Source organism: Anguilla rostrata, chromosome 6, assembly GCF_018555375.3.
Source record: "Anguilla rostrata isolate EN2019 chromosome 6, ASM1855537v3, whole genome shotgun sequence".
Classification (NCBI taxonomy): domain Eukaryota; kingdom Metazoa; phylum Chordata; class Actinopteri; order Anguilliformes; family Anguillidae; genus Anguilla; species Anguilla rostrata.
The window spans coordinates 28,921,441-28,943,623 of record NC_057938.1 but is presented as its reverse complement, the minus strand read 5'-3'; the positions used below and the strand labels follow the sequence as shown (position 1 = coordinate 28,943,623).

The 22,183-nt window shown below is 38.5% G+C and overlaps 1 protein-coding gene across 2 annotated transcripts in view; it reads right to left on the bottom strand.

The window, feature by feature from the left end:
- Positions 1–22,183, bottom strand: part of micu2 (mitochondrial calcium uptake 2) — a 132,803-nt gene that overhangs the window by 68,048 nt on the left and 42,572 nt on the right. For both annotated transcript variants that reach the window (XM_064341095.1, XM_064341094.1), the window contains exon 3: positions 12,460–12,491. In XM_064341095.1, the coding sequence (XP_064197165.1) occupies positions 12,460–12,491 (32 nt within the window). The remainder of the gene's footprint in view (positions 1–12,459; positions 12,492–22,183) is intronic.

Genomic DNA, 22,183 nt, shown 5'->3' with positions numbered 1-22,183 from the left:
TGGGCGCATTGGAAAGTCGCGATTCTAAGGTTTCTGTCAATGTTTTTGTTGCGTCTGTAAGATAACAGCACGTGAAGTTAATCATCCAAATAGAAACGAAAGTTAATTTCATCTTGTCGAGCTCCGCCGGCGGAGCTCTCGACCCCAGAGGGTTAATAGATCAGAAACGTAATGTCCACAAGGGTTGACCTCATTTTCGAATTCATGGTTTATTTACAACCTTTAAGTTGAAGCCTCTTCAACATATTAATAAGCATAGGCCTATAGTGTTACAACACTAAACAGTAGAAAAATATATTAAATATATTTCAAAAATTAAACAGTTGTAAACTAAATAATCTTTAAAACAGGTCTTTCCCCTTTAAATAGATTTAAAAACAGCATATTTTAATAACAATACAGCATCTATCTATAATCAAATATTTCCAAATTGGAACACCTATTGCTACTGAAGTGAACTGAGTCAAAGCTTGCGCTGTATCAAGGAGCTGAGTGCACCAGCGCAAGTCACCTCACTTGGCAACCTTAGTTGCTACTGCCATCTAGCGAAGATTCTGACAAATTACACTTTTCATCCTCTAAATCAGTAATGCGGGAGACACATTTTCCTGGCTTTTACATTTGACACAAAACTACCGAACGTCAGAAAATTCTAATACCGAACAGTTTCTCTTTTTTTAAGTACCGAAAAGGTGCTGAAGTTTCTGTATACCGTGCAACATTACGTCAGACACATACCTATTCCAATCCATTGCTCAGCTTAGCAGAGAATGCACATTTCAGAGCGCCTCAGAGACAGATAGAATAATAACACATAAATACACATTTCAAATAATAAATACAACATTGAGAAAAAACGAAACAAAAGACAAAATATCAACTCGCGACCTGCGTGCTGCGTGCAGAGCAGCCTACTGTTTTATTTATTTAGACATTGGCAGATGAGAAAATTTTAAGTTACGCTGACCTATAAAACGTTATTCCAAATACAAAATCAGACATGTTATACATCGTTATAAAGCTTATAATCTCACCTACTGAATGAATGAATTGTCAATAAAGCCAAATTGCACTGAGAAGGGCGACAACGCCGTAAGCAACAGGTGTGGTATTACGCACAGCTATTTTTGAAAATATCCGACATTTCACAAACGGATTATCCAAGACAATATATGACCACTCAGTCGCAAAAGGGACATCTCTACGCGTAAAACCAATGGTAAGATTGTATATATATTCAATGTTTAGTCCCAGATATTGACTGTAGAATGACATGGCATAATTAAAAAAAAACTTTGTCTCGTTTATTTCGTTATTCAGTGAGCAGCGTTTTCACTGCTGTATTGGCATATTTTAGGGCTAATGTCGGGTTTATCTTGTTGCTACGGAATATTACATTACATTACAGGCATTTAGTAGACGCTCATATCCAGAGCGACGTACAACAAAGTGTATAAACATAACCAGGAACAAGTGTGTCGAAAACCCTAGAGAGCAGTAGCCTACCGTTCCAAGTGCAGGGAACAACCGCATAGTCCAAATTGGACCCTGTAGGTTAAACGGATTAACACTAACACAAACAACGCAGTCTATGCAGAAATACGAGCAATAGTTAAGACGAGTGCATTAACTAAGTCACCTACTGAACAACTACCTAGTTACAACCCTAAACTTACAGTCAAATTAGAGATTAAATTGAGAATACGATTTCTCTCAGCACAATGACGGATTTAAAGACTAAACGAACTCACCCGATATTGTCTTCAAATGGACCGTATTATTTATTTAGACATTGGCAGACTATAGCGTAAAATGCGTCTTTTGTTTATATTCAATATTAGTAAATGCAACGAGAAACTGCAGCTGTATGTCGTCATGTTATGGTAGCAACGGAACGAAGCGGACTATATATGTATTGGACTACCGTCATTGTTTCATTATACCAGCGTGTTTTCGCGCGTTTGCACAGAAACTCAGAACCTATCAATAAAATGGTTTAGCTATTTCTCAGCATAATGACTTATTTAAAAATTGAACTAACTCACCCGACACTGTCTTCCAATGCTTCCCGACGGTCAGACCGTGCCCTCACTGATATAAACTAGACCCTACGGCAATAGTTAAGACGAGTTAAGTCACCTACGAAACAACTACCTAGTTACAACCCTAAACTTATAGTCGATTTAGAGATTAAATTGAGGATACGATTTCTCTCAGCACAATGACGGATTTAAAGACTAAACGAACTCACCCGATATTGTCTTCAAATGGACCGTATTATTTATTTAGACACTGGCAGACTACAGAATAAATTGCGTCTTTTGTTTATATTCAATATTCGTAATTGCCGCGAGAAACTGCAGCTGTAGGTCGTTATGTTATGGTAGCAACGGAACGAAGCGGACTATATATGTATTGGACTACCGTCATTGTTTCATTATACCAGCGTGTTTTCGCGCGTTTGCACAGAAACTCAGAACCTATCAATAAAATGGTTTAGCTATTTCTCAGCATAATGACTTATTTAAAAATTGAACTAACTCACCCGACACTGTCTTCCAATGCTTCCCGACGGTCAGACCGTGCCCTCACTGATATAAATTAGACCCTACGGCAATAGTTAAGACGAGTTAAGTCACCTACGAAACAACCACCTAGTTACAACCCTAAACTTACAGTCGATTTAGAGATTAAATTGAGGATACGATTTACAGCATAAATTGCGTCTTTTGTTTATATTCAATATTAGTAAATGCAGCGAGAAACTGCAGCTGTATGTCGTTATGTTATGGTAGCAACGGAACGAAGCGGACTATATATGCATTAGGCTACCGTCATTGTTTTATTATACCAGCGTGTTTTCGCGCGTTTGCACAGAAACTCAAAAACTACCAATAAAATGATTTAGCTTTTTCTCACCATAATGACAGATTTAAAGACTTAACAAACTCACTTGATACTGTCTTCAAATGGATCCATGCCAAAGAAAAGTAATTATTCATCCTCTCAGAAAGCTTTTACTAAGAAACTTTGGGTAGCCTATCCTAGCATGCACGCTAGGTGGCAGTGTCAGACCGTCCTTTCACTGATAAAAACTAAACCCTACGGTGTCAGATTACTTGCGTCGCCATGGTTGTCGCTAGCCGTAAAGAAGTTTACTCGATGTCGTAATCGTTTGGATTTGGAGCTCCAGCTTTTCCGCACCCCACCTAATGAAAAAGTCCAAATGGTGTGCAAACCATATGGCGGACATAGGTGCTCCCAATAGGAGTTGTAGAGCACATTCAGATGCATCAGTCGATGAAGTTTTGTGTTGATCTGACTTATGGTGTGGGAGTTATGGCCTTTTAAAGTATGACCCTCTTGTTATAGCGCCACCATCTGGCCAACATAGGTGATTTTTAGTGCCTGAGTAGTGGGGGGCCATAGGAACCCACCTGCCAAATTTGGTTGCTCTAGGACTTACGGTTGCTGAGCCTCAGACATTTTAGCGGAGAAAACTGCCACGCCCCAACTAAAAAGTCTAAATGGCGGGCAAACAATATGGCGGACAAAGGTGGGGCCAATGACAAAGTTGTAGAGCACGTTGAGATGCATAGGTCGATGAAGTGTTGTGTTGATCTAACTTATGGTGTGGGAGTTATGGGCTTTTACGCGTTACCCTTTGTTATAGCGCCACCATCTGGCTGACATATGTGATTTGTAGTGCCTGAGTAGTGGGGGCCCATAGGAACCCACCTGCCAAATTTGGTTGCTCCAGGACTTACGGTTGCTGAGCCTCAGACACTTTTAGCGGAAAAAAATAATAATAAGAATAATAATCCTAACAGATACAATAGGGTTCCACCAGCTTCGCTGCTTGGACCCCTAATAATAATAATAATCCTAACAAATACAATAGGGGTCCACCAGCTTCGCTGATTGGACCCCTAAAAATATGCAAGAGAACAGGCAATGGTTTGTGGAAGCAACCACACTAAATGCCAAGGAACATTAGAGGCTGAGAATCATTACCTGACTGAAATTTAACGAAGACACTATTATAAAATCAAACTTAAACACTTTGTTAGATGTTTGCCTGCATGAATATGTATCTGGTAATCAAACGTGTCAGTATAGTCCAAAAAAAGTTTGGACTATAGTTAGTTTTGGACCTTCTTATTTAGTTTAGTATTTTACACATATTTAGTGTAAAATACAGACTTTGAAATGTCCTACGTTCCAAAAACGCAGCATTCCATGGGGTAGCGAGGGCACTGATGTCGTAGATTGGGGACATTCATTGCACAATGGCCCCTGTAGGTTCTGAGATTTTGAGGAGAGCAAAAGTGTCAAGACGGTAACTGGTGGATTTTTTTGTAAGCTGACTTTTATAGTTAAACTTTATGCAGTTTATGGCTGTAGCAATACATGCAACCTAGCTAGCTGGCAGGTGAACTCCTACCCCAGTAATGAGTTGGGGAAATCTGTAAATTAATAACATACGCATAGTAGGCTTAAACACAGTCTAGCCAACTAAAAGTAAGCCACTGTGCCGAATTATGCTTCTTTTTTGTGCTTTTTAGTCTGTACACCGAAGCAAGCTACCTGGCTTAATGTTTTGACCAGCCTACAGCCAAACATTGTCCGGACTGAGCCCTGTTCATGGTTCTGATGGTTCTGTCTACCTTGACCTACTTTCCCAATTGCCCAAGTCGCACAAGCCAACACATTGTCTAGTGTAAAATATCTAGGCCTAATGGTGCAGTGTGTGCATGTGTTTGCGTGTGTCTGAGGGTGAGAGGGGGATCATACAACTCGCCTCTGCCACTGCTACAACCCTTCTTTTTTTTTTTACCAGGCAGTTTTCTTTTTGATGTTCCAAAGTTTTCATTGGCCACAGTACAATGATGACATGCACAGAAAACAAATGTATTATCTTAATAAAGCTAGCTAAAGAGCATGACATGACATCCACATTTCTTTCAGACTAAGCACTTTTTCTTTGAATTTCGCAATGCTACCGATGGCTGTGTAAATATTATGATCAATAAACAGAAAAAATGTCAGACCAATATTTGCATTTATAGAATACAGGGTATTCTCTCCCGGGATATTGGCTCTACTTATCAGTGTAAAAAATGCAGAATCCTATGTTAATGCAACCTCAGAGTCTGATATTAACCTCTTGACCACAAGCACATAATTTGGCATGTGCATAAAATTAATCTGAAAAGATTGAGTCAATCATCTTGAGTTAAAACAAGACCAGGTTAAAACCTGCTGGATCTAACACACGTGATCCGGCCGACCAATGGTGTAACTTCATAACTTGGCCAACCAATGGTGTAACTTCATCAGTCAGTCACTCAGTCGCAGACGTTCACGTTTGTAGGGCTGGCCCCGCTGTTACGGTCCAGCCAAAAATCACAAAGCAATGCAGGCCTGTGAACTGTATGGCACACACTGTGCCTTGAAAAAAAAAGGTGCCCCGCAAACATCAGTCTGTGACTATATGTGGACACTTGACATTTGACATCTCATCCAAAATTATGGGCATTGATGTGGAGTTGGTCCACCATTTGCCGCTATAACAACCTCTTCTCTTCTGGGATTGTGCACCAATTTTGCACTGGTATGACTATGCAAAGGTACTCAGAAGGCTGCTTTCTTAACCCCTTAGCGCACATGCCAAATCTGGCCAATCCTTGCCCATTTAGGGGGTACCCTATTTAAAGCTTTATAACTCGAGATGGAACACCACAGAGACTTGAAAAATGGCATTTGTAACATTTACAATACTAGCTTAGACTAGTTTATATTCATATTAATTCAAAATAAAGTGCCACAAAATGCAATTCTCTAGGCAAAAAATCCAAAATGAATTTGCTCATTTTTTTGCTGGATCAAAAACATCTTGACCACAAGTTCATAAATTCTATGGGTGGATATGTAGAACTACTAAAGAACTATGAAGCAAAAACTAAGCAGTGTTCCCAGCGTCTCCAAATCTACCCAAAATGTCTAAATTATGCATTGCTGTAAATCACAACAAATTCACGTATTTCACTACAAATTAAAGCCCGACCGATGCCAGATTTTTGGGTCCGATGCCGATCCCGATTTTGGAGAGTCCTAGCCCACCGATTACCGATGTTTTGACTGATATTTTGTCAAAAAGTGCAACATTTTCAAATCAATTTAAAAAACATATTTTATTAAAGTTTCTATATTTAAGAACATTTAACTTATAAGCAAACAAATAAAAATAAAAATAAACACACAAATAACTTTTTAGATAAAAAAAGTAAAAGATGATATTAAATTAAATATACATATTAATACCACCTAAGTGTGTGAAATCAAAATAACTCCACACCTTGCTTTTGCTCCTTTCTTTTCCAGCCATCTATAAAAAATTAATTCAATTTAAAATTTAAAAATTTAAAATCAGTTTTCCAGTTTCAAACATGTATTTTTATGAATATTATTATTATTGTTGTTGTTGTAATTTGTTATTATTATTTATTAGTATCTATTCTCAGTACATTAATTATATTTTCTTATTTTATTCCTACTACATGATCTCAAAGAGTAAGACATTATCTAGCGAGTTTCCCTGTCCATAAGAATTAGGCGGTGAAAATAACTACAATGCGCTCTGACGCGTGACTAGATGACACACCCGCTCGCAATAACGCATTAGCTATTGACACAGCCTCATTATTTCTTATTATATATTCTCAGTAAGTTAAATGAATTATATTTTCTTATTTTATTTCTACTACATGATCTCAAAGAGTAAGACATTATCTAGCGGAGATAAAGAGTGAATCAAGTGTAACGTTAGATGAAATTAAATTGACTGGATGAAATACGTGAAAAAAACTACAATGCGCTTTCGTGCAGGTTACCCGCGCTAACTGCTGGTTGATTCACTTCTCCAACAGCAATCCTTCTCTCATGTTATCACGACAAAGCTGGATAACATGGCTTAAAATGATCCACGTTAGAAGTGTTTTATCTGCATTTTTACTGTCTGGTTAGCTTGCTACGATGACACGTGACTAGATGACACACTCGCTTGCAATCACGCGTTGGCTATTTACACAGCATCATATAGTAGCTAATATCATTATCTCAGATAAAAAAACAAATGTGTGATACATTCAATCACCATTTTATTTTGGCTGGTTATTTATTTGAGAATACATCGATGTCCTCTGGAAATGTAGATCCCACGCTGCTTATGTGCTCACTGCCACTTCATAAAGGCTTGCTAGCCAGCTTGCTAAAGTGAACCAAATATGTTAGCTAGCTTGCTCGCTTGATAATGAGGATTGATAAACATAGTGGTCGTATAAACGCATTTAATTAAAAACTTTCACTAAATATACATACCTTTATTGCGGCAATCGAATCTGTGCAGACAAGTCTTGCAGTGGAGAATGTTGGATGAGGCACGAGTGACAAACATCTCATTAGAGAAGTAGCGCGTCAGCTGCTGCACTTCACACTTGTATTAGAGCTCCCTCTACTGGATAATTCTAGTAAATAGCAATTACAACGTTCGAACAGACAAGTACAGATAAATAATCATTGTTTTTTTGTTTATTATACTTATTAAAAAATCGGGGCACATCGGCGGCATAACTGCCAATCCCGATGTCGTCAAAAAAGTCAAATAATGGCCGATATATCGGCCAAACCGATATCGGTCGGGCTCTACTACAAATCGGCCACATGTCATCCTTGACTACCGATACAGATATGGTCCAAAAATGCAAATATCAGCCCAATATATCGGTCGTCCGATATATTGGTCGGGCTCTATTCAGAATCCGTAAAATGTAAATGCAATGCTCAGTGAAATCTGGGGATATCATTGATGGAATGTTGGGAAACTGAGTTTTAAAGTCAATAGTCAATATATCATATTAAATTCCATAAAAGGACAATTATTGTCCACAATATGTTTATTTCAGGTTAAACTTATATTTTAAATAATATTTATGTTGATAAAAAAAATGGTCCAATTCTATTCAGCAGGTAATTTGTTCCAAGAAGTTGTTCCATTGAAGAGGTATATATATTTAGGGCAGCAGTGTAGCACAGTGGGCAAGGAACTGGGCTTGTAACCAAAAGGTCATAGGTTCAATTCCTGGAAAAGGACACTGCTGTTGTACCCTTCAGCAAGGTACTTAACCTGAATTACTTCAGTATATATCCGGCTGTATAAATGGATACAATGTAAAATGCTATGTAAAAAAAAGTCGATCAGGATAAGAGCGTCTGCTAAATGCCTGTAATGTAAATGTAATGTATATAGGCTTCTCATTAAACTGAACTCGTCTGTGGTTTTGAGATTCCTTTTTTAAGCAATTATCATTCCTGCACCAATATTTGTGTGCCAAATTCAAATGAACGGCTTGTGAAATGACAGGAATGTTTCCATTTAATGTTATTGAATAAGCACATGTTTAACCTCAAAATTGGGTGTGAGAAAAGCCTTTTAGTTTATTCATCCATTCATAAATAATTTGACACCACAGGTAAAAATAATTTTTTTCTCAGAGAAGACACAGCCTCACAATCAAGCTTTAGGGAGACACTTGCTCAAAAAATATATTATTATGGCTGACCTGATGGCCTTAATGTGGCCAAAGATCCTAAAAATTTTGCAGCTGACTATGCATAACGTTTTGATGACTTGCTGTAGACAAGGACAACAAAACATTTTTTGTCATTTCCAGCATCAATAATCAATAAATCATTTAGCAATATTTCCGTAAAACTGTATGTAAATTTTACATATAATCGGAAACAAACTAATTCTCCCAGATTTATCAAGCACTTTTTTTCGTATCCATATGCCTAAATAACAATCGTAAATAAAAAGCGCGTTCACAGAACTTGTGATCAGCATAAATTGACACCCCTAAAATGCCATATAAGGAGCTTGGAGTTCCACTGCAAGAAATTTAAAGAGATGACCAAAACAAAAAAAAACTAAATAAAAAAACTTCTCTGAAGCAAAGAATGAACTGCTGTTACTGGAAGTACAAGCCAAAAACATATTTTATTCAACAGTGTGACTGTATACTGTTGCATTAAGATTTCCCTTCCCTGGAACTAAGGGGCCTAGCCCAAACCATGAAAACAGCACGAGACCAATATTCCTCATCCACCAAACTTTACAGTTGGCACTATACGGGCAAGTACATATTTACACTTGGCACGATGCATTCTGCTAAACCCAGATTCGTCCATCAGACAGCCAGATAGTGAAGCGTGATTCATCACTCAAGAGAAAGTGCTTCCACTGCTCCGGAGTCCAAATGGCAGTGTGCTTTACACCACTCCCGCCGACGCTTGGCATTGATACGGCTGCTTGGTCATGGAAACCCGTTATGAAGCTCTTCACGAACACTGACGTCGTTTCCAGAGGTAGTCCTACTGTGAGCTTGTGTGGCTAACCACCTTGCAGCTGAGCTGTTGACAACTGTTGAAATTTGACAAACTGACTTTTGGTGGAAAGGTGGCATCCCATGACAGTGCCACGTTGAATGTCACTGAGCTCTTTGGTAAGACCCACTCTACTGCCAATGTTTGTCAATAGAGATTGCATGCCTGTATGCTTGATTTCATGCACCTGTTAGCAATGAGTGCAATAGCCAAAACCACTCATTATGCCCTATTCGCACGGGACTAGTATTACCTGGGGACCTCTAGTAATTTGTAATAATTGCGGAGGTCGTCTGTGATGTTAATCCCGTGCGAATCTGCCATGTCCGTAATTTGTAAAGTAAAAATTACCTACCATATTTCGCCAAACACAGAGGTCATATGATAATATTAGTCCCGTGCGAATCAGCATCTCGGTGATTTGGGGTCGTATTTGACTGTTACGCAGAGCATAGCCTTGACATTTTCAATCATATCCGGGGGGATAATGTCAGTAAATTCATAGACATATATACATAGTAGAGCCCGACCGATATATCGGTTTGCCCGATATATCGGCCATTATTTGACTTTTTTGACAACATCGGCAGTTATGCCGCCGATGTGTCCCGATATTTTAATAAGTATAATAAACAAAAAACAATGATTATTTATCTGTACTTGTCTGTTCGAATGTTGTAATTGCTATTTACTAGAATTATCCAGTAGAGGGAGCTCTAATACAAGTGTGAACTGCAGCAGCTGACGCGCTACTTCTCTAATGAGACGTTTGTCACTCGTGCCTCATCCAACATTCTCCACTGCAAGACTTGTCTGCACAGACTCGATTGCCGCAATAAAGATATGTATATTTAGTGAAAGTTTTTAGTTGAATGTGTTTATACGACCACTATGATTATCAAGCGAGTGAGCTAGCTAACATATTTGGTTCACTTTAGCAAGCTAGCTGGCTAGCAAGCCTTTATGAAGTGGCAGTGAGCACATAAGCAGCGTAGGATCTACATTTCCAGAGGACATCGCTGTATCCTCAAATAAATAACCAGCCAAAATAAAATGGTGATTGAATGCATCACACATTTGTTTTTTATTTGAGATAATGATATTAGCTACTACATGATACTGTGTCAATAGCCAACGCGTGATTGCAAGCGAGTGTGTCATCTAGTCACGCGTCATCGTAGCAAGCTAACCAGACAGTAAAAATGCAGATAAAACACTTCTAACATGGATCATTTTAAGCCATGTTATCTAGCTTTGTTGTGATAACATGAGAGAAGGATTGCTGTTGGAGAAGTGAATCAACCAGCAGTTAGCGCGGGTAACATGCACGAAAGCGCATTGTAGTTTTTTCACGTATTTCATTCAGTCAATTTAATTTCATCTAACGTTACACTTGATTCACTCTTTAGCTCCGCTAGATAATGTCTTACTCTTTGAGACCATGTAGTAGAAATAAAATAAGAAAATATAATTCATTTAACTTACTGAGAATATATAATAAGAAATAATGAGGCTGTGTCAATAGCTAATGCGTTATTGCGAGCGAGTGTGTCATCTAGTCACACGTCAGAGCGCATTGTAGTTATTTTCACCACCAAATTCTTATGGACAGGGAAGCTCGCTAGATAGTCTTACTCTTTGAGATCATGTAGTAGGAATAAAATAAGAAAATATAATTAATGTTCTGAGAGTAGATACTAAGAAATAATAGCAAATTAATAACAACAACAATAATAATAATATTCATAAAAATACATGTTTGAAACTGGAAAACTGATTTTAAATTTTTAAATTTTAAATTAAATTCATTTTTTATAGATGGCTGGAAAAGAAAGGAGTAAAAGCTTTAAGGTGGTGCTAATATATATATTTAATTTAATATCATCTTTTACTTTTTTATCTAAAAAGTTCTTTGTGTGTTTATTTTTATTTTTATTTGTTTGCTTGTAAGTTAAATGTTCTTAAATATAGAAACTTTAATAAAATATAAGTTTTTCAAATTGACTTTCAAGTTGCACTTTTTGACAAAATATTGGTCAAAACATCGGTAATCGGTGGGCTAAGACTCTCCAAAATCGGGATCGGCATCGGACCCAAAAATCTGGCATCGGTCGGGCTCTAATACATAGACGCCGCATTGGCCTTTGGATCAGTGTGTATCAACGTTAGGTTTACATGAACTGAATTACTTACGTGGTGGAAAATAATTCATTGTCATAAGGAATTGCCACAGTTAATTTTAACCTGGCAAGCTGGCTAGAAAGTAATAAATGCATTGCTAGCTAACTTGAGTAGGATTGTAAGCATCAAATAACCTTGATTGTAAGGCTAGCTTTGCTTGTTACCTACCTACACACTCCTCTCTTGAGCGTCTAGCAGCGATTATAGCCTAACTATAGAGATTCTAAGTAACTGGAGATAAAACTTTTTTTTTAACTCCACGTAGATCATAAACCCTTGAATATAAAAATGACTCATTGAAATTGGTTGAGAAATGTAAACGTTATAGTGCTTTTTATCCAGAAAAACCGCAGCTCCCCCGTTTACGTCTATTTGTTTTCAGGCCAGTCTTGCCTGGTCCAATATGACAGCGACGTTGACGTATCGCAGCAACGGGCCGAAGCAGTCAATGCGGCGTCTATGAGTAAATCTGAGTAAAATACAGACTTATCCCGTGCGAATGCGCCGCACGAAACACAGACGTGGGGGGGTAATTTCTAAATCACACGAGGTCCCCAGGTAATACTAGTCCCGTGCGAATAGGGCTTTAGAAGGGGTGTTCACATATTTTTGAAAATGTAGTGTGTTTTACAAAATACCCCATTTATGTTATTTCAAATGATAGTATATCAGAAATACTTTTTTAGTTATACATTTAATTGTAAGGAATGGTAGGTTGCAAAAAAACTGACAATACATTAAAAATAATGTACACATACTGTTCCTACAGATGCATGGTTCTATAAAATTATTCAGACAGACCAGTATTTCAAACAACAGTTAGTAGCTACTCACTTGTTTGCTCAAGACTTTCTGTTCCAGCTTGCCTATAAAACAAACAGAAAAGCCAAATGTTAATAGCCAAATATCTATGTAATAATAAATACAACTTGCAAAAGACAGACCGTGGACAGAAACCTATGAAATCACCTTCATTAGAACAATGGCAAACACAGTAAATGTCTGGTTAATAAGAAAAAACACCCATCATTTAAACTGATAAGAAGAATAATTGTAAAACGCTTTGTGATTGTTGCTCACCATAAACCAATGGTAAATTTTTATTTGTTTGCTATATGAAGGCACCATGGACTACAAAAGACAGTACACATAGCTACAAAGCCCATATGTCCAACTCAAATGGTGACTTGTTTAACACCAATTTTGCACCGGTATGACTATGCAAAGGTACTCAGAAGGCTGCTTTCTTAACCCCTTTCCAAATCTGGCCAATCCTCACCCATTTAGGGGGTACCCTATTTAAAGCTTTATAACTCCAACTGTGAACCCACAGAGACTTGAAAAATGGCTTAAATGAAAAAAGACATTTGTACCATTTACAATACTAACTTAGATTAGTTAATATTCATAATTTTGAAAGAAATAAAGTGCCATAAATGCAATTGTCTAAGCAAAAAATCAAAAATGAATTTGCTCTTTTTTAATTTGCAATGAAATACTGAGATATTGCATACATAGAGAAGGTGAAACTATACATGTCCTGGATCAAAGTTCATAAAATCCAAAGGTGGATACGTAGAACTACTATAGATCTATGAAGCAAAAACTAAGCAGTGTACTCAGCATCTCCAAATCTACCCAAAATGTCTGAATTATGCATTGCTGTAAATCACAACATATTCATGTTTTTCACTACAAATCAACTGTTTTTTTACTCAAGAAACTCACTGTTGCATCGTTTTCAAGTGGTAATTACAAGCTTTCCGTCAGTACAGTGGTCTAAAATAGCTAGGCGTCCAGAAACATATCCAAAATCTCTCAAAAATGAAATATGCTTTTTGTCCATTGTAAAGAATATAAATGAGCCCCTTATGAAGGTTTAAGATGAAACATTGATATCAGATTTAAAAATAATGCAAAAATATTGTCACACAATGCGGTATAGTACCTAAATGTGTAATAATTAACTCTTGTATGTATTTCTATACTCTGTACCTTTGTATGTTTTCTTGTATGGGGATGGGACAACATGAAAACAATTTTTGACCATCCACCACGTTTTGGCAATGTTCCAACTCTCGTCATCACTGTTGCATGCATCACAAAAACTACTAAACTATCAACGAATGCTTACAGTTAAGCACAAAATTATTCATACTCATGCCAAATTTTGAGTTATAGTGAATTTTTATATGACAAATAGGTTTCTTCTGGCTGGAAATGACATAAGGAGGTCACAAAAGACGGTAAGACAGTGTTAGAGATATTAATTAAAAATATTACCTATTTTTATTATTTTTTTTACATTTTGACAAAACATTCCATGTCCAAAATTATTCATACCCTTTCTCAGTAATCAATGGCAATGCCTTTATTTGCCATCACAGCAGTCAAACGGTTCTTATAATTGCCAACAAGCTTTTTGCACATCTCCACTGGGATTTTGGACCACTCCTCTTTTGCGAAGATCTCCCGGTCCTTGAGGTTGGAAGGCTTCCTTGCCATCACTCTGGTCTTCAGTTCCCTCCACAGATTCTCGATGGGATTCAGGTCTGGACTCCAAAATGTTGATATTGTTTTCTGTTAACCATTTCTTGACCACTTTGGCTGTATGTTTCGGATCATTGTCTTGTTGGAAGGTCCAGTGCTCCCCAAGGCCAAGTTTTTCTGCAGACTGCCTGATGTTTTCCTCCAGAATCTTAATATAGTCCTCTTTTCTCATTATGCCGTTTACTTTGACAAGGTTGTCTGGCCCATTGGCTGAAAAACACCCCCAAAGCATTACATTCCCACCACCTTGACCATGGGGATGGTGTTCTTGGGGTTGAATGCTTCTCCTTTCTTTCTCCAAATGAAAGCCACGTCCCTGTGTCCAAACAACTCCATTTTCATCTCGTCCGACCACAGAAGTGACGACCAAAAGCTTTCTTCTTTGTCCAGGTGAGCTTTTGCGAAGGCTAGGCAAGCTTTTGTGTGCCTGTCTTGGAAAAGTGGAGTCCTCCTTGGTTGGCATCCATGGAGGCCAGCCTTGTGCAGTGTCCGCTGGAGTGTCTGCCTTGAAATGTTGGTACCAGAATTGCCCAGATTCTTCAGGATGGCCTTGGTGGTGATCCTTGGATTCTTCTTGGCCTCTCGCACTACCACTCTTGCCAGCGCAGGGCTCACTTTTGGCTTCCTACCACGCCCTTTGAGATTTTTCAGAGTGGAACTCCTTGTACTTTTTGATGATGCTTTGCACTGTGGCCACTGGCACTTGAAAACACTTGGATATGGCTTTGTAGCCTTTCCCCTTCTTGTGAGCAGCCACAATGTGCAAAAATCACTAAGCTCTTTGGTTTTAGCCATCACTTGCAACTGACTAGAAACTGACTAGAGAACAACTGCATCAGCTGTTCTCGATTTATAGTTGATTAGAATGCTCAAGAACATGGTAAAAAATTACCAGGACCATTTGGAATGGTATAGAAGGCTTGCATTTCCTCAAAAATTTGCGACAATTTCAAGGGGTATGAATAATTTCAGACATGGCATTTTTTGTAAAAATGTTAAAAAAAAAAAAAATAGAAATATGTAACATTTTTCATTAATATCTCTATGACAATGTCTTTTGTCACTTCTTATGTAATTTCCAGCCAGAAGAAACCTATTTGTCAAATAAAAATTCACTATAACTCAAAATTTGGCATGGGTATGACAATAAATCGATGATAGAGTTATAACCGCTTCTGTCTTACTCCAGAAAACGATGTCAGACAAGTATATCAGCAAACATGTGGCTTAGCTATGCCCAGAAGTCCTCAATAATAATAGTATTTTCCAAGAAATTACGAAAAACCATTGACAACGTTTCATCAGGTACAGCATCTTTTACTGCTACCACACAGTAAATGCGCAAGTGAATGCGATGATGAGAAAACATTTGGTTACTATACGATATTCCAAAAGCAAAATTAGACATGTTATACATTGTTAGAAAGCTTACATTCTCACCTACTGAATAAATGAATTGTCAATGAAGCCAGACTGTACTAAAAAGGGTGACGACGCCGTAAACAACAGGTGTGGTATTACGCACAGCTATTTTGGAAGGTACCCAGGCATCACAAATGTGCGTATATTTCACAAACAGATTGTCCAAGACAATATATGACCACTCAGTCTCAAAAGGGACATCTCTGGGACTTCCGTTTATGGCGCGGTGCTGAGCAGTCGTGTGCCGGGGCCCCTCCTTAAAGTTCTGAAATTAGTCAGCTAAACAACCGCAATTACAGCCAGTTTCTTTTTTTGATTAAAAGCAAAGTGGCGGTCCAGATGGCACCAAAACCAGCAAAGCAGACACAAAAACATGCGAGACTAGACTCCACATTGGACCCTAGACAGCAAGCTAACAGCAATGCTAACGAAGAAGCAACAGATGCCAGTATGCCGACCAGCCCAGACCAAATCCTAACCGCTATCCAAGCAATGAAAGAAGATTTCGTATTGAGGTTTGACGGGCTGCTAAACGCAATACAAGGTGAACTGAAAGCAGTCACGGTGCGTATCACAGAAGCCGAAGAGAGAATTGGCACAAATCAAGATGACATCTTATCCCTGCAAGCTCAGAATACTGCTATGAAAGCAGCTATTGAGGAATTAGTGCTTAAAGTGGACGACTTGGAAAACAGTAGCTGCCGTTCTAACCTCCGTCTGGTAGGCCTCCCAGAAAGGAAAGAAGGGACAGATATGTCTTCATTTTTGGAGAAGTGGTTACCGGACGTGCTTGGCGCAGATAACTTTCCTAGGCCGCTGCTGATAGAGCAAACACACAGAAGTGGCAAAACTAACGTAGCCAAAGCACAGTCAGCAGAAAGCCTACGGCCCAGGGTAGTGATAATGACATTCCTAAACTACGCGGACAAGACTCGGGTCATGCATGCTGCCAGAATGAAGGGACCCACACACATGGATAACCAAAGAGTCATGTTTTTCCCCGACGTCTCTGCCGAACTCCTAAAGTGAAGAAAAGTCTTCGACCAAGTGAAGAAAGATCTGGCCTCCCTCTCCATCCCGGACCTGCGCTATAGGATTGTTCACCCGGCTAAACTTCTGGTAACCTACAAAAGAAAACGCCACATTTTCATTTGCAGGAACTAAGGGACTACAGCCGGGAAACTGCGGGTAAATGAGACACTATATAACGCTAACTCAATAACACCTTTTGAAGAACAATTTGCTCAGTAGGTAAGTTCCATAATACAGCACCTTGTGGACATAAACAAACAATAATAGCTAACGCTAGCTGTATGTTGCCATTGCATTGATCACACTACTGATCTTGCGTCAGTTTATGATATTTCATATGGCATTGTACATAAAATTAGACGAAGACTAATCGGTTTGGTTTGACTATGATAGTTTATACTACTGATCAATGAGGGGCTTCGCTCTGGTTGTCAGGCATGCTGTTCCTCACTATGACGATGGCTCGGATGGACCAGCGAAGCTCCATAGCTGAGCTCTCTTTTGGGCTCCTTGGGATGTGTTTGTTGTGGGGTGGGTGGGTGTATTTCAGTTGGGGAAGTACACTCAGTTATGTTCCCAGTGTTCTATTTGTCATTTACTGGTATTTGTACTTTTCTTTTTTAATTATGTTGTGTTTCCTGTTAGCAGCCAATTTAAGCAATATCCAATTTAACATGACTAGAATTTTAACTTTCAACTACAGTTCACCTCCTGGAATGTAAGGGGACTAAAAACACTTGTCAAGCTAAAGCAAGTCATGAGTAGGATACAGCAATTAAAAGCCAAGATAGTTTTTCTCCAGGAGACCCATTTAACTTCTGCGGATGTAGTTAGAGTGAGGAGGAGATGGTGTGGCCAGGTCTTTTCTGCCTCTCTCAGCTCACACTCACGGGGGGTAATCACTCTCACACATAAATCTGTACCTTTTCAGCTTACTAGTGCCACTGAAGACCATTTTGGCAGATATCTTATGATTCAATGTGAAATTCTCTCAGATTAAATCTGGTTAATGTGTATGTTCCTAACACTTGCTGCTCTGTCTGACCATTTTATCATCGGTGGGGATTTCAATTCTGCACTCCAACCAGAGCTGGATAGATCCACTGGGATAGACACCTCCCACCTTCAAACAAGAAGAGAGCTAATTCAATGTATGAAAGACTTTAACTTGATCGATGTTTGGAGAAGTAAGCACCCCAACCAGCTAACATTTTCCTGTTACTCTAGTGCTTACCAGACATTTTCCAGAATTGATTATTATTTGGTCTCAGCCGATTTAATACCCAAAATTACAAGCCGCTGATATGATAGCAGAATAATCTCAGACCATGCCTCAGTTTCATTCTTTTTCAAATTCCCCAACTTTTTACACCATTCCCCGAGATGGCGTCTCCAGACAACGTGGCTTAGGGATCCAGAATTCATTTTTTGAGTTTATTGGAACACAAATAGATTTTTACTTTGAAAATAACACTGACCAGACATCTGCAGCTGTGAGGTGGGAAGCTTTTAAAGCCTTTTTAAGAGGCCACATGGTAAGCTTTACAAGTTTTATACACAAATCTCAGACTAGAAATGGAACAACTTGAAAAATCAATAAAATAAATTGAAACTCAAATTTACCAAAATCGCTGCCATCAGCTAATTAGGGAGCTCCACAAACTGAGAGCTAAATATGTGTTATCTACAAATAAGGCAACAAAAAGTTTGATGAGATTAAGGCAATCATATTATGAGTAAGGTGAAAAAGCTGGTAAGCTACTAGCCTGGCACATTAAACAGATGCAAACAAAGAAGGCAATAAACTCAATTCAAACAGATATGTGGGTGATAACCTCTGACCCAAAAGAAATTAACCCTCTGGGGTCTAAGGGTAAAATGAGGCACACTGGTGATTGTGCGATGCTCTGACATTTGTGTAAATTTCATCAACTTTATATACAGTGATTCCAAAGTGTTTCATATATTTGTTTTCAGCACAAACTCAGCTACAATAGTATGGCAGCAGTAAGTAGGTCATAATCATGTGTGGATTGTAAACTGCTCTAAAAACACACAAACTGTAAACAGTAGTTTTGAACATGCACAGGAATGTTGTAATAAAACACACTAAACAATTGTGACTAAGATTTTTGGTCACTGAAATGTGTTCATCAAGGTCTTGGGTATCAAAAGATGACAAAATATTTTAGCAAATCCAAAGAGAAATATAAAAGAAATTGCTAAAAGTAAGTGTTGTGTTATTTTTCAACACCAGGTGAAAATGGGAGGGCTAATGGCCTTTCTGTAATGAATATTTATTGGGTAGGAGGACCTGCCAGCTAAGTAGGCTATTCACACCTGGCCGCATGCCTCCCCACCTCTAAGACAAAGACTTTTCACAAAGCAATACACAGTGAGCCATTTAGAAGACAGAAACAAAGACATCTTTTGATTTTGGTACATTCATTGAAGTAAATTATATGAATGGGAGATACAATTTACACACACTTCCAGGTTATTTCAGAATCAGAATCAACTTTATTAGGCAAAGTGCATAATATAAAAAGAGCATTTACACAATATAAACCATTATTTCTGCTTCATCTTCATCTCTGAATTGGTCCAGCTTTACCATGGCCATGTAAAAAATCAGTCCAATGTACCTGTAGAATTCCTCTATCCCAATGTCAGTCCATTTATACTTGCTCCCTTTTGATATTGCCCTGGCAGCATGCTCGTTAGTGTTCTTGCACAGTGTCCTGACAGCATCCGTAGAGAAAAACAGTTTGAACAAATCCAGAGGAGTCTGGGCTTTTCTGCCGGACTCAGCTGCACTCCAGGTTGCTGCACAGGACGGAAACGCATCACCGGTGGGGCCACATCAGCAGCTTTCTCAGTTTTCTATGACCGAGCTGGCTGAGCTGCTTGTGAGACTGGTGTCCTCTTGCCACGCTTGCATGGCCTCTTAGCAGGTGGTGAACTAGGCAGTGTTTCCTGATCAGCATCTCTGTAAATATAATAGAAACAAAATTGTTAGGAAATGTGACATCAAATCAAACTTTATTTATATAGCACATTCCCATCAACAACAATGTGATTTACAAAAAAGGGACAAACCACTAACTAATGAAAACAAAATTTTGAAAATGTGGCAGTTATATCTTATACAAACAAAGAACCGAACTAACACAACCAGACGCAGAGAGGTAGCCTATAATTTTGAGATGCAACGGTTAGTGTGGAAATTTACAAACGTGCATATTACTGGATATTCCAGTACACATAAATTGCAATACAGTACACATATTTACAAATAATAAAAGCTATCAACGAAACAACATTAGCTAAACTCACGCAACTCATAAATAACTAATAATGCCTCAATCTGAAGTAGGTCTTTTTAGCTAAGTGATTAGTTATTTCCCGAACTTACATGCAATATGCTAATATCGATTGTGCGAGCACACCCAGTTTTAGATTCCTAGCCACGCCAATACACGCCACGCATAGGTTATTTACAGTGGTCAAATAAAATACAGTTACAGTGCAATTTTTTGAGATGCAGTATTGAATCGTTCGTAGTGTGAGAATTTACAAACGCGCATATTACTGGATATTCCTACAAACACACAGATAAGTTGCAATACAGTACACACTACCAATATTATCGTAAGAAATACACTTACTCATGAAGTTGATCCTCAGCTGGATCAGTTCGCAGTTCGAAATTCGAAATGACACCGTTCTTCATCAATGTCGGCTTCAGTGTCCGGACCTGATGAGTTGTTCGCGTCTTCATCGTCGCTCTCCCACAAAGCATGAAGAACGTCAGGTCCAGTCATTCGTGCCATTTCCCGAAATGAAATGTAAGGATTGCCCGAGAAGACGTGGGCTATGCTTCTGTATGACATTTTATCCTTGTTTATAGTAGGCGCTCTCGCACATCAAACGCATCGCCCCTCCCCTGCCATCGATAGCAATTAGCATGTCATTATCTTGTGAATGTGGTCTGGGCGTACTTACTGCCGAGCGAAAATCACATATTAATGAGAAAGACCATTTCCATGTGTTAAGCCTATTTGATCTAATTTTAAATGGCTTAAAACAATTCATATTATTTGCCAATGGACACATTGGAATGCCATGATTCTAAGGTTTCTGTCAATGTCTTTGTTGTGTCTGTATGATAAAAGCTCGCGAAGTTAATCATCCAAATAGCAACGAAAGTAAATTTAATCTTGTCGAGCTCCGCCGGCGGAGCTCTCGACCCCAGAGGGTTAACGACGCCTTTCTAGAATTCTACCATAGCTTGTATAGCTCCGAATATCTAGATTCAGTTCCTCATACACAAATGGAATTTCTGGATTCATTAGAATTTACCCCCTTGGATAGAGAATTCCTAGGCTCATTAGAACTTAACCTTGGGGCCCAGGAACTGTCTGAAGCTATATCCAGTTTGAAAGGAGGAAAAACTCCCGGACCTGACAGAATTTCAATTGAAATATATAAAATTTTTAAAGACTAAACTAATACCACCCCTGCTCAATATGTACCAAGAATCATTTGATAGGGGTTCCCTTCCTCCCTCACTCAACACTGCAATAATTACTCTGCTATTAAAACCTGGAAAACCATCGACTCAATGTGGTCTTATAGACAGATCTCTCTTCTTAACAATGACATTAAAATTTTATGTAAAGCACTAGCTAAAAGATTGGAGCCAATTTTACCCAAAATGGCTCACTCTGACCAGAATGGATTTGTGCAGGGATGCCAGGGCTTTCACAACATAAGAAGGGTGCTTAACATACTCTTTGAAAAATCTGGCAGTTCTGAAAATGCTATCCTGTCATTGGACGCAGAGAAGGCCTTCGATAGAGTAGAATGGCAGTATCTGTTTGAAACTCTAGAAAGGTTCGGTATAGGGGGAAAATTTCTTAGATGGGTACGACTTCTCTACTCTTATCCACAAGCTGAAATTTTAACTAACAGGTTTACTTCAGCTCCCTTTAAACTTAATTGAGGAACAAGACAGGGTTGTCCCTTATCTCCCCTACTGTTTACCTTGGCTATTGAGCCATTAGCTATGACAATGTGTAAACACATCAACGTAGCAGGAATAAAAATTGGAGATATAGAACACCGAATAGCCCTATGAAGCCCTAGATGACGTAATTCTGTTTTGCTCTAGTTTGAAACAAACTATACCTACCTTACTTGACCTGACAGATGTGTGGCATCTTTTCAGGCTACAAAATAAATAATAAAAAATCAGTAATAATGTTTGTGACAGAAAGCGAGAGGCTCAACCCTCCTATTCCAACTCCTTTTTGTGGTGTCAAAACTGGGATTTACTTACCTGGGTGTTAAAATTACCCCCGCTATTGACAAAATTATCGTAGCTAACTACAACCCCCTCACAGATGCAATTACGCAGCTTATAAATAGGTGGACAAAATTACCCATATCTGATTGTACGCATCAAAGCTCTAAAAATGACAATTTTACCTAAGTTCCTGTGCCTTTTCCAATCAATACCACTCTCCCCACCATCTTCCTTTTTTCAACTGTT